This window comes from Cynocephalus volans, chromosome 11, assembly GCF_027409185.1.
Source record: "Cynocephalus volans isolate mCynVol1 chromosome 11, mCynVol1.pri, whole genome shotgun sequence".
NCBI lineage: Eukaryota > Metazoa > Chordata > Mammalia > Dermoptera > Cynocephalidae > Cynocephalus > Cynocephalus volans.
Window position 1 is genome coordinate 1,795,088 of NC_084470.1, and position 14,849 is coordinate 1,809,936.

The 14,849-nt window shown below is 37.7% G+C and overlaps 1 protein-coding gene across 1 annotated transcript in view; it reads right to left on the minus strand.

Moving 5' to 3' along the window:
- Positions 1–14,849, minus strand: part of DPY19L1 (dpy-19 like C-mannosyltransferase 1) — a 124,105-nt gene that overhangs the window by 84,708 nt on the left and 24,548 nt on the right. The window contains exons 5-6 of the mRNA XM_063114509.1: positions 13,579–13,699; positions 12,727–12,820 (exon numbers count right to left, since the gene is read on the minus strand). Of these exons, the coding sequence (XP_062970579.1) occupies positions 12,727–12,820; positions 13,579–13,699 (215 nt within the window). The remainder of the gene's footprint in view (positions 1–12,726; positions 12,821–13,578; positions 13,700–14,849) is intronic.

Here is a 14,849-nt window from a genome sequence, read left to right on the forward strand (position 1 = left end):
GCCAGAAGAGAACAGGATGATATGTTCAGGGTGCTGAAGGAAAATGACTGTCAGCCAAGAATTCTCTTATCCACCAAAAGTAAACTTCACATATGAAGGAAAAATAAAGTCTTTCCCAGAAAAACAAAAGCTAAAGCAATTCACCAACACTAGACCTGCATTATAAGAAATGCTAAAGGGAATTCTTCAATCTGAAAGAAGATGATGCTAAGGGGCAGCAAGAAAACACTTGAAGGTCCATAATTCATTAATAAAGTAAGTTCACAGACAGTCTCAGAATACTACAATGTCATAAGGGTTATGAATAAACTGGTTATTTCCTCAGTGTGAAGACTAAAGGACAAACCTAACAAGACACTAATATATACAACAATCATATAAGAGATAGACCATATTAAAAGATGAAACTTGAAAGAACAAACTGTTGAAAAGTAGGGGGGAATGACACCAAAGAATAGAGTTGGCTATGTTTTTTTCTTTTTTCTCAGATACAAAGTTAAGTTGTTATTACTCTAAAATAATTTGTTATAATTACAACACTTTTTTTGCAAGCCTCATGGTAACCATAACACAGAAACTTATAAGTGACATACTAAAAATAAACAGCAAGAAATCAAAACACACTGCTAGAGAAAAATCACTCAATCACAAAGGAAGATAGTAAGATTGGAAAAAAGGATCAACAAAGCAACCAGAAAAAAAAAATGGCAGTAATAAATCCCTATATATGAATAATAACTCTAAATGTAAACAGATTAAATGTTCCAATTAAAAGATACAGTGTGGCTCAATGGACTAGAAAACAAGAACCAACAGTATGCTGCCTATAAGAAACTCACTTCACCTATAAAGACCACACACTGTCTGAAAATGAAGGGATGGAAAAAGATATTTCATGCAAATGGAAATCAAAAAAGAGCAGGATTACCTATGCTTGTATCAGATACAAGAGACTTCAAGCCAAGGAAAGTAAAAAAAAAAAAAAAGATAAGGAAGGTCATTATATAATGATAAAGATATCAATTCAACATGAGGATATAATTCTAAATATATATACACCCAACTCTGGAGCACCCAATTACATAAAACAATTAGTATGAGACCTAATAGGAGAAATAAATTCCAAGACAATAATAATTGGGGACTTTAACACCCCACTTTCAATGGACAGATCATTCAGAGAGAAAATTAATCAGGAAATATCAGAATTAATTTCTACTCTAGGTCAACTGGACCTAACAGACATATATAGAACATTTCATCCAACAGCTGCAGAATATACATTCTTCTCAGCAGTACATGGAACATTCTCTAGAATACAACATATGTTAGGTCCCAAACAGGTCTCAACAAATTTCTAAAAACTGAAATCATATCAACTACCTTATCTGACCACAATGCAATAAAACTAGAAATCAACAACAAAAGGATCATTAGAAACCATACAAATACATGAAAATTGAACAACATGCTCCTAAATAACAAATGGGTCAAGAAGAAATCAAAAAGGAAATAAAAAACTATTGTAGACAAATGAAAATAAAAACACAACATACCAGAACCTATGGCATACACCTAAAACAGTTCTAAGAAGGAAGTTTATAGCAATAAATGCCTACATCAGAAAGGTAGAAAGACTTCAAATAAACAACTTAACATTATACCTCAAGGAACTGAAAAAATAAGAACAAACCAAACCCCAAATCAATAGGAGAGAAATAACAAAGATCAGAACAGAAATAAACTACAGATTTAAAAAAAATACAAAAGACTGATGAAACGAAGAGTTGGTTTTTTGAAAACATAAACAAATCAATAAACCTTTAGTTAGACTAACGAAGGAAAAAAAGAAGACTCAAATAAATTGAGAAATGAAAAAGGAGACATTACCACTGATACCACAGAAATACAAGGGATCATAAGAGCCTACTACAAACAACTATATGAAAACAAACTGGAAAACCTAGAAAAAATGGATAAATTCTTGGAACGCACAACTTACCAAGGTTGAATCATGAAGAACTAGAAAACCTAAACAGACCAATAACAAGTAATGAGAGTGAAGCAGTAATAAAAAGTCTCCCAACAAAGAAAACCCCAGGACCAGATGGCTTCACTGCCAAATTCTATCAAACCATTTAAAGAAGAAATAATACCAATTCCTCTCAAACTCTTCCAAAAAACTGAAGAGGAAGGAATACTTCCACACTCATTCTATAAGGCCAACATTACCTTATACCAAAACCAAAGAAAGATACACCAAAGAGAAAACTACAGACCAATATCCCTAATGAACACAGATGCAAAGATCCTCAATAAAATACAAGCAAACAGAATCCGACAACACATTAAAAATATTGTTCACCATGATCAAGTAGGATTTATCTCAGGGATGCAAAGATGCTTCAATATATGCAAATCAATAAACATAACACATCACATTAACAGAATGAAGGAAAAAAACCATATGGTCATTTCAATAGATGCAGAAAAAGCATTTGATAAAATCCAAAACTGCTGCATGATAAAACCACTCAACAAACTAGATATAGAGGAAATGTACCGCAACACAATAAATGCCATATATGACAAACCCACAGCTAATATCATACTGAACAGACAAAAATTAGAGGCTTTTCCTCTGACATTTGGAAGAAGACAAGGATGCCTAATTCTCCCACTTTTATTCAACATCGTACTGAAAGTTCTAGTCAACACAATAAGGCAAGAGAAAGCAATGAAGGGCATTCAAATTGGAAGGGAGGACGTCAAACTGTCCCTATTTGCAGATGACATGATCACATACATAGAAAATACTAAAGACTGCATCAAAAAGTTACTAGAATTAATACATTAATTCAGTATAGTGCCAGGATACAAAAATCAATAGTCTTCCTATATGCCAGTAATGAAACAGCCAAAGAAGAAATCGAGAAAGTAATCCATTCACAATAGCTACCAAAAAATGAAATACCTTGGAGTAAATTTAACCAAGGTAAAAGACCTCTACAACGAAAACTATAAAACACTGGTGAAAAAAATTGAAGAGGATACAAATAAATGGAAAGATATCCCATGTTCCTAGGTTGGAAGAAATAATACCATCAAAATGTTCCTATTATCCAAAGCAATCTACACGTGCAATGCAATCCCTGTCAAAACACCAATGACATTCTTCACAGAGATAGAAAAAACAATCTTAAAATTTGTAATGGAACTACAGAAGATTACATATAGCTAAAGCAATCTTGAACTAAAGAACAAACATGGAGGCATCACACTTCCTGACTTCAAAATATACTATAAAGCTGCAGCAACCAAAAGAGCATGGTACGGTACTGGCATAAAAATAGATAAATACACCAATGGAACAGAATAGAAAGCCCAGAAATAAACCAACACACTTACAGCCTACTGATTTGCAAAATCGTTGCCAAGAACATATAGTGGGGAAAGGACAGCCCCTTTAATAAATGGCACTGGGAAAACTGGACACCTACATGCAGAAGATTGAAAGTAGACCCCTATGTCTCACTATAAAGAAAAATCAACTCAAAATGGATTAAAGACTTAAATTTAAGTCCTGAAACTATGAAACTACTAAAAGAAAACATAGGGGAAACACTACAAAAAATGGGAGTGGACAGCGCTTTTTTGAGCAATACTACAAAGGCACAGGCAACTAAAGCAAAAATACACAAGCATGACTACACCAAACTGAAAGCTTCTGCACAGCAAGGGACACTATCAACAAAGTGAAGAGACAACCTATAGGACAGGAGAAAGTGTTTGCAAACTACACACAAGAAAAGGGGCAAATATCCAGAATATAAAGGAACTCAACAGCAAAAAAAAGCCCAATTAAAAAATGGGCAACGGATCTGAACAGACATTTCTCAAAAGAAGACATACACCTGGCCAACACACACATGAAAAAATGTTCACTAATCATCAGAGAAATGCAAATTAAGACCACAATGAGATATCATCTCAGCCCAATAAGAATGGGTATTACCAACAAGACAGAAAATAACAAATGTTGGCAAGGATGCAGAGAAAAAGGAGCCCTCCTACATTGTTGGTGGGAATGTAAATTGGTAAAGCCACTGTGGAAAACAGTACTAAAGTTCCTCAGAGAACTAAAAATAGATCTACCCTACGACCCAGTACTCCACTACTGGGTATATTCCCAAAGGAAATGACACCTGCACTCCCATGTTCATCAAAGCACTAGTCACAACAGCCAAGAGATGGAATCAACTTAATGCCCACCAATGGATGAATGGATTAAAAATACTGTGGTATATATACACAGTGGAATTCTATTCAGCTATAAGAAGAAATGATATCCTATCATTTGCAACAACACGGATGGAACTGGAAACCATCATGTTAGGTTAAGTAAGTCAGGCACAGAGAGACGAATACCACATGATCTCACTCACATGTGAAATCTAAAAAAAAAAAGTGGTTATCATAGAAGTAGAGAGTAAAATAACAGTTACTGGCAGGGGCAGGGGGAAAGTGGTGGGCTAATGAGTACAAAACTATGCCCTCTACCCTAAGTGAATCATTTTAAAGTATATGCACGCATTGAAACAACACACTGTACCCACAAACACATATAAATAAATGTTAAAATTTTTAAAATACATATTTTAAATTAAACTTTTTTGTGAAATATACCACTCACTTTGGAAATGGAATAAACAGTTTTTTCCTTATTATTCCAGGTCTGTAAATAAAAATTATCTAAAGCTGCAGATAATTTAAGTACTGAGGAAAGAATATTTAAAATGTATTCACAAAGACAGAGAGAAGAACACACATTCTGGAGCCCCTATCTGTGTTCAAATCCCAGCTCTGTAACTGACTAGATCTGTAACCTTAAGAAAGTTATTTAATGTCCTCGTGCCTCAGTTTCTTCATCTTATAAAATGGTTTAACTATCTCACAGAGTTACCATAAAGAGTAAATGAGTTTATGATTGTAAGGAACTTAGACTAGAGCTTCACACAAAAGTGCTATACATATATTTCTTCAATACAAAAATAGTCTTCAGTAAACATTGGAATCTGCAGAGGGAAAGCTTCAGAATGAGTCCATTGAAAAATTTTTCCTAAATTGATAAGTGGCAGTGAAGCTTATATAAAGCTTATATTTATATAACAGGTAAAATATTTTTATTATGCCTCTCATATATGGCAACCATGAACTAAGTTTTTCTTTCAATAATTTATTAATTCATTCACTTCATTCAGTCAAAACAATATTTTCTGAAGGAAGGCATTCTTCTACCAGGTGCTTTGCAAACACCACCTTACTCCATTCTGTTACAACCCTGAAAGACATTTGTTACATTGTATTTTCTTTTATATCTAAAGACAAACCAGAGAACTGGCAGTCACTCTAAGTTCTTCACCATTTATTGAAAATACATAAAAACTCAATGTTAGCATGTTCCACTCATGTTTTAGAGCTTCTACACAGCTGTTTTTGTCCTCCAGGCTTAATCACGACAGCCAAGGACTGCCAGACATCTAAGTAAATCTTCTATCATGAAGGGTAGAGACAAAAAGATTTTAGAAAAGCAAGCTAGAAGATGCCAAGATTATTCAAGGAGAGAAAAATCATTAATACCCTCAGAGAGAAAAAAAATATTGAATCCATGAAACAAAAATAAAACACTTTTTTAAAAAAGAAATGTTCATAGAACAAATAAAAGTTCTTGGAAATTAAAAGCATTATAACAAGTGAAAAACTCAGTAGAGGATTGGAAAAATAAGGCTGATAAAATTTTCTAGGATATAAAACAAAGTCAAAGAGATTAAAAATGGAAAAAGATGTGAAAGTTAAAGGACTGAGAAGTGCAACATCCAAATAATAAAAGTTCTGAAAGAAAAAACAGAGGGAATGAAGTAAGCAAAGACATGATTCAAGAAAACTTCGCAGAAAATAAGGGCATAAGTTGCGAAATTGAAACAACCCATGAAATGTCCAGGATAATAGATGAAAGCAGATCTATGCCAAAACACACTATTGTAAAATTTCAAAACCCCAGAGACAAAGAGAAGATTCTACAATCTTCCAGAGACAGAAGGAGAGAAAAGGTCTACAAAGGTTTAGGAATCTGTGTAACCTTGTCACAGAAACTGTTCTGCTGTGATATGCTCCTGAGAGCCAGGGTACACAGTGGTGAATTTAGAAACAGGGGCAGCTCTTCCCCTAACCATCACTCTGCTTGTCATTCAGTACCCGGCCCACATCACATATCTGCCGGATGCCCCCACCCACTGAGGCCTACATTTATCCCAGGACTAGCTCATGACCTTGCTTTTTGAGGTCCTGAGGAGACAGGCTCCTCCTTGAAATGCCACGTGTGACTTCTCATGCCCAGCCATTGGCTGGGGAGAGCAGCCCTCCCTACACCAGGTGTGGTGCACAGCCGGTGCACTGCAGCCTCTGAGGGGGTTGCAGTCAAGGACTCAGGCCCCTCTGGCTGGCTGAGCTCCTCACACATTTGCATTCCTAGCCAGGCACTATTCTTAGAGCTCTTCATCTGAGGCCTTAGGCAGAGGTCCTCTTCAGGCACTTCTGCTGAGGCCTCCTGGGGCAGAGTGAGGGGTGTAACACGCTTTTCTCCACGATGACTCAGACCCAGTACCTACTACTTTTCTACTCCTGGCCCGTCCTCCTCACCCTTCCTCTCATTTAAAGAGCTATACAGTTGAGAGCCTTTTGTTTGGGGCTCCCTTAACAGTGAGGCGACCCCCTCAGCTGTGCAGATCCACCTGACCCTTGACCTCTGTGGCAAAACAGAACAAGTGGAGTTGGTGCTTTTTCTGCTTTTGCTTATACCATAGAGGTAAATGATTAAAGGCTTAACACTCACTTTTGGCTTACTGCTTTAATCGGCTACTCCAACACCTGGCAGCTCAGCTCCCTCCCCCCACTCAGCTGAGTTAACAGCTCCAGAAAGTTCTTTCAGGGAACCTAAAGACCAAGACCCAGAGACCCTGTTCTTCTAAAAACTTTCATCTAATAATGGCAATAGTGCCCTTTCCTTACACAGTTAGGTTTGTGCACGACACTCAGTTTTTCAAAACTAAACAATACACAATTTTTAAGGATATATACATAGGTGGTAAAATTGTAAGGAAAAGCAAGAAAAAATCAGCCCAAAAGTTAGGATGCTGTTTCCTCTAGCGGTTAGAGGAAGGAAAGAGAATCTATTAAGGAAAATATTTAAGGGTATGAAAGCTTCTGCTAATTGATTATTATTTCATAACAGTGATGATTACACAGGTGTTCATTTTATTAATTTTTTTAACTGTGTGCAAAGATTTTTTATACAGTTCCATAGATATGACACATTTCACACATTTAAAAAAGTTGTTTAAAAGAGGATACTGTGTGATAGCGTAGATAGTGCACTCAAATTATAGAGATACACCAACACAAAGTAAGGAATTCCATAATGCTCTTTCTCATAAGAATACAGTTTAAAAGTAAAGGTCAATACAAGTATTCCATGGAGTGCAACAAACAAAGGTCCAAGTAGGTAGCAGTGGCCAGAGCGGCGTCAGTCAGGACAGACAGACTCTGCAGGAGCACGGTTCTGCTTGTCCCAGGGCAAGTCACAACCCACCATAACAGGTTGCGTCCCTGCTCACTGTCTCCTCCGCAAGACCTGCTCAGATGATGCTCAACGTGGCGTGGAGTCAAAGGCTGAAAAGCCTAAAACCAAAGGGGTATTCTGTGGGCACCCTCAGGTAGGATGCTGAATGGAAAAGGACTCAAAGATTCTAATACAAAAGTCTAAAAATCCTACTCAGACTTATGTGCTTTTACGATTCTATGATATTTCTGTCTATCCTTTAAATTGGTAAAATTTATAATAAACTTTATATACATACAGCATGTATTTTTTCCAGGGATCTGGCTGTCAAACACATACCAGCACACCACTGCATAAGGGTAAATAATTGATAGCAAAATATCCAACCTATTCTTACTCAACAATGCACAATGACCTGGCTAATGGTAACCCCAAACTCCAGAATAATACGAAAATCAAACTAAACTGCAAAGAATAAAAGGTGTAGTATTACCTGCTTTATATCTGCCCTTGGGGTCCAACAACAAAAGTTTTCATTATTTATCAATAAGAGAATTTCATTTCCCAGGCAAAAACGAATTCCCCCCAAAAGAAACCACGAGGGAAATTCCTAACTGTCCAACAGCCACTTTCTTATGTTTCCCCCTCTCCTTGCAGAACAGAGATTTCTACACATTGGGTCTTAAGAAACTGGCCTCCAGACCCTGTTAGTCTGTAGCTTAGAAACATCAGGGTATCTTAAGAAACAAATAACTGTAACTATGAATCAATAATACAGCTTTATAAAAAATAATTGACAATGGGTATTTTAAAAAAATACAAAAATACCAAGAATTCCAGAAGTAAGTTGTGTTCGCAAAACACATCTCAACTCATCTCCTCGTGTCAGAGCCTGGCAGCCTGGCCCCATTCACCATTTGACTATGTTTTCTATTTTCCCTTCTATTTCCATATATGGTGAAATGGACTGGCTTATCTGGCTTCTGAAAACTTCTCCTGTATTATTTAAAAACAAATATACTTCTGGATTTAAAAATGTCACACTCAATCTGTCTGCAAATTTCTAACCTGCTAGACAAATCTCAACTTTTATTTCTCAAGATATAACACAATTTATAAAAAAAAATTCTAAACACAATTTTAGATATCCTCCTCTTTATTCTTAACCCATATTTTAAGAAGTCTGCAGCTTTATCACACTCATAAAATTAGAAGGGGAACTAAACTCAAGCAAGAAAACATTAAGAACTAACTAGTAATCATCAGAGACCTGTAAAAATGCTTCATGTCAAAAACATTTAAAAATGCAATGAAAAAACTGATGGCAATGAGGTGATATGAGCCTTTATTCAACACCATGTACACCAGCATCTGGCTGGAGTGCAGTTTACACATCCGCCCTCAGGAGCAATGGAAGAGTCTAGGCTTCCTGAGAATACACACAAGAACCACAAGCTCATCTGGGGATGGGGAGTGCTGGGAAGAACCTTGAGCTGAGGATGCCTCTGGGGAGGGATTATTCAGGGTTAAGAAAAAGCCCACAAACAGCAAAGGGAGAGCTGGAATAATGAAGATGACGATACTACTGCAGAGCACTGTGGGGTACAAGAGCTGGACAACAGGAAGGGGCCAGCTGGGACACAGCAGTAAAGTGAGGGAGCTAAAACGAGCTGCAGCCCTGGACGCTGGGAGAACAGAGACAGCTGCTGCGAAAGACCCCAATGCTCTAAGGTGCAAGCTGCTCCCTCGCGTCAGTAGACTACATGCTGCCTCCCTTAAGCAGCAGCCTACAGACTTTTTTTTTAAACACTATAACTACAATAAGAAGTAAGACTTTACAAGTCAGCACACACACGTAAAAACAAACAAGTTTCTCTATATATATCCTCAGTACATGTGTTACTGTTACTTACACTTGTATTCTTTTTTTTGTCATGTAAAAAAAAGCTGCTGGACCCAACCCACTGAGTTGGTTTTAAAACGTCCTAGGTCATGTCCTGCAGTTTGACAACCACCATGCTGGATAAGTCACTGCTCTACTTTGGAGACAGGTGAAAGTCAAGGGTCGCTTGAGATCACAGCTCAGCTTGAATCCTGTCCCCCTACTGGTCAAATTTCTGATTTCCTTCATTTTCTTGGGAATAGATTTCAAGCCAGCCGGGCATGAAGGACTTTCAACATCCAGCCCAACCACTGTTCCAATCTTCGTCTTCCACAGTGAGCCCTCAAGAACATGCATCCCATTAAACTGACTGCTCAGTACCCACTTTCCACATCCCAGGTTTCCCACCTTTGCCTCTCACTGGGATGCTCTTCCCCTCATTGCTCATTTCCACCTATACAAATCCCCGATTCTCCAAGATTGAACTAAAGCAGCCCCTCCACACAGAACAAATTTCTTCTGCCTCCAGAATTCCAAGCACTTTGTCCTTCCCTGCTGTCTCTCTGTCTCCCATTCACACACATCTCGCCATCACTCTCATATCCCACCCCACCCCACTCCACTCCCATGCTCTTGAGCCCAAACACAGTCTTGAAAAAAAAATTAAAATTAACGTTAAAAAACTTGGTATATACTTTACATGTTGCTATGATACGAACGTTTGCCCTCCCCAAAACTCACGTGGAAGCTTGATCCGCACTGTGGCACTGTCGAAAGGTGGAGGTCTTTAGGAGGTGACTGGATTGTGAGGGTCCTGATGGGTTATCACTGCTGTGGATTGGTGGCTTTATAAGGAGAGCACGTGAATATGCTCTTCCTCAGCCCTCACCATGCGATACCCTGTGCCACCATGTGACTCTGTACAGAGTCCCCAACAAGAAGGCCCTCACCAGATATGCCCCTGGACCTTGGCTTTCCCAGTCTCTAAAACTGGAAGAAATAAAATTTATTTTCTTATTAAATACCTAGTTTCAGGTATTCTGTCACAAGCAATAGAAAACTGACTAATACACGTGTTGACTGAACGTATCAGCCCTTTTTCTGTTGCTTATAACAGAATACCTGAAACTGGGTAATTTATAAGAAACATAATTTATTTCTTACATTTTGGGAGGCTGAGAAGTCAACAATCCAGAGAACACACATCGTGAGGGCCTTCCTCTGGGTGGGAACTTTCTACAGGGTTCCCTGGTGATGCAGGCAAACAATCACATAGCAAGGGTGGCAAGAGCTACATCTCTTTCATGTGCTCTCCTTATAAAGCCACCAGTCCCCCCACAACAACCCATTATACCATCGATCCATCACTGCATAAAAGGGGTCCAATCACCTCTCCAAGGCCCAACCTTTCAAATACCATAATTGATTTCCCACCTCTTAACACTATTATCATGGGGATCAAGTTTCCAATACATGAACTTTTGAGGGACACATCTGACCCATAGCAATGAATAACTGAATACACACCTCCCATGTAGGGAAAAAACTGCCCACCTGGGACTGTTGGTGCTAAAGAATGAGAAAGTTCAGGTGAGGGCCTAAACGACCAAGAACCCCTCCACCAAAACCAGGACTGTGTATTCCCTTCAGCAGATACTATACCTTCAATACAGATGTTTACTCTAATAAATGTTCAGAAATTCTTTCAATTAAAAAAGTAGTAGAACTATAGATTAGCAATTTAGCAATCATACCATGCTTCACATTTCAATTTCTCTTACTTAAAATCTAATCTCCCAAATGTCAAACAGCTATCCATAAGACAGATGGGCAGTACTTGAGAAAATGAATATATCCCACCAAGTTTCTCTTTCTTTGGCTCATTATTATATGGGCACACTGGCCCACCTTCCCTCAACTCAGCCTCCTGTCCTAGTTACCATATTCTTTTGGTTAAGTTATTTCTCTGTACCTTGTTTCAACAACAAAATCTTTCACACCATCTTTTAATCATGCATTTTCATTTCAGTCTCTCTCATAATTAAGTAGACTTTCTTGGCACTAAGTCAGAAATATTAATATCAAAGTGGTTTAAATTTATAACCAAATATATTTTATATTGATCTTCTAACAGCTTCGTCATTTGACAAATATTTATCAAATAACTGCTATATACTCAAACAGTGAACTAGAAGCTTAATAGACCTTTGCGGTATTAAACTGAAAATGCCACATTTCCAAATCAAAGAAGATAATGGGATAACAGCAGATTCAAACTATATTGCAGTCATCCCTCAGTATCTGAGAGGGACCGGTTCCAGGACCTCCCACAGATACCAAAATCCATGAGACACTCAAGTCCCTGATATAAAATGTAGTATTTGCACATAACCTACATGCATCCTCCTGTATACTTTAAATCACCTCTAGATTATTTATAATACCTAAGATAACGTCAATGCTGTGTAGTAACAATAGTTGTTACACTGTATTGTTTAGGGAGTAATGACAAGAAAAAAAAGTCTGTACATGTTCAGCACAGACATTTTTTTTTCCAAATATTTCCTTTCGTGGTAGGTTGAACCCACAGATGTGGACCCCACAGATACAGGGCAACTCTATCCCAAGGTGAAAATCAAATGCTTACGCTCATACTTCTTGTACTACAAAGAATCAGTATGTAGTAAAGAAAAAAATTCTAAAGATACTCTCAAAGTAAAATGGTTCAAAAATGTATATAATGTGATAAATTGTCAAAAAAAAAAGGAAACATTAAAAACTTTAAAATGCATCAATCTTTTAGTTTTAGGAAAGCTACCCAACTGTAAAGTAAATCAGGCCAAATATTAAATATATGTATAAAATATGCTTCTATTTAACATTAGCAAAGAGCCATTAATATCATTTGATAATGAGTGGTCTTTTCCCTTATATTTTATGGAAACAATATTTATTGTTTATGTTCAAATGCCTATGAATATTTAAAATTTATCAAGTATCCCAACATGTTCTACTTAATCCCCTTGAACTATTTTAAGTGTGGATGGCCATGCCAATGATGAAATCATGCAAATGTGAAATAATTTTATAACTACAAGTAGTTATCAGGTATGACATTGCTGTAAAACTGAGCTATAAGTTAATCAATGAATACCTATTAACTATTAACTAATCAACTACTTTTGTTATTCTTATATATCTTATAAATACATAAAATATCTCTTACCTTAAATATGTGCCATATATGAAGAATAATGCCATCATTAGTCCATTTAAAATAAAAATTACAGCAACATAAAAGCAAGCAGGGTCTCCCAGTCCTTTAAAAATAAGCAAAACATATGTTCTCACCACAAACTACTTTATGTGTCTAGAAATTTATATTAGACTAAGGTTATTTTGTAAATGGTTTCCAGCTACATTGAACAGTTGCCTTGGTTCTCATATGAAAACATGACACTACTACGGAACATAAAAGAGAGCAGGGTAGTATCTGTGGGGGGTTTAAGAAAGGGCTGCAAACACACTGCTAGGCCTCTTATAGGGGCACAAGGCCTGTGCCCATTTTTGTGTCTGGCTGGGCTTGTGACTGCTTCGACAGAGTGTGGCAGAAGCAACACTAAGTGATTTCTGAGGCCAGGTTATAAGAGGCCATGCAGTGCCCAGCTTGGAGAGTTGAACTGCCAAAGGGAGAGCCTGACTACCCTAACGTCCCTTGCTGTAAAAAAGCCCAACTACACGAAAAGGCCACACATTGGTGTCCCAACTGACAGTCCTAGCTGAGCTCAGCCTCACAATCACCCAGCCCAGAAGCCAAACACTGAAGAAAGTAGCTCCAGTTTATTCCAGTCTTCCCAGCCATCTGCGTCTCACTAGCAGAAGCCTGGTCGTCACGGAGACAACCCAATCCTGCTATACAGGCTGCTCCAATTCCTGATTTGGAGGATCCATGAGCACAATAAAAATGATTGCTGTTTCTACCACTAAGTTTGGGGTAAAGTTATTATGCTGGGCAAGTTTGTGGTAAGTTTATTTTATTACTACAGATAAATGGAAAATATTACAGAAAAAAACATACCTTCACAGCTTTCAATAGGACTGAGCCCTTCTCCTCTGGTAACCGTCCAACATATCTTGGTTTGAATACCAATCAAGTCCATTATTTGGGTATAAACCCGGTACCAGCTGGCCAAGATTACCTGTTTAAAAAAAACAGAGACAACATAAGAAATTAATTATTCTAAACTCAAAATGATAAAAAAAAAAAAAAAGAAATTATCATAAACAGTTTTCATTGCTAGAATTTTTTGAGATATTCTGATAATTATAAAATTTTCCTTTCTTGTACCATCCACTTGGCTCCCTTTAAATCTAGTAAAATGAGGCTCTGAATCTCCCACACAGATTCTTCACCGGCTAGTCTCTGACACTTCATCCAGGGGTAAGAATAAAATATAACAAGAAACATGCGAGATTTGTGTTTTCAAAAGCTATGAAACTCTACTAATGGACATAAAAGATCTGAACAAATAGAGAGATACTGTGTTTACTTGAATAGAGCTAATTTTTCAAATGTGAATTCTCCCTCAAATTAATTCATAAACATAAAACTATCCTAATCAAAATCCCAAGTGTCTAAAACTTATCAAGAAAAAAACCAAAAAGGAAATAACTGAAGGGAATGGCCTAACAGACTAAAACTCACCACTTACAATAATGAAAATAGTGTGATACTGGCCCGAGAAGAGCCAGACGGATCAGTGCAGCCGCGGTGGAGGTGTGAGCCACCCAGACCCCCCTTCTAGGGAGGGGCACTCATTCCGTCACCGCTGCCGCTGCTGGGAAGGCTGGAGGCTGACAGCTCTCAGCTGAGTCTGCCTCTGGGAACTGCCTCAGGGAAGGGCAACTCTGCAATGCCATCCCAGCCCTGAGCTCCCGGGAACTGGCGAGGCCTTTGCTGTGACTGTGTCACAGCTCAACTCCTCCTCCTGCCTCGTCCTGCTTCCTTCACTGCCTTCAGGTGCTGACCCTAAGGGCACCCCCCACACACTTCCTGCACACAAATCTCCATCTCAATGTCCATGTTCTGGGACCACAGCCTAATGCAACACTGCACAAAGTCAAAAACCTGATGTAAGGATATATGTATAATAATTTTGTTTAAGAAAAGTACTTCAAATCAATGGTGAAAGGATGGACCACTCATCAGAGTGTTAGGTTACATAAAATATAAGGTTGTAGAAAATATAAGGTTACATCCTGGAAAAAATATAAGGTTAGATTCCTAACCCACGCTATGCATTTACAAGTACATATGAAAGAAAAATGATAAATTTTAAAAATTCATAG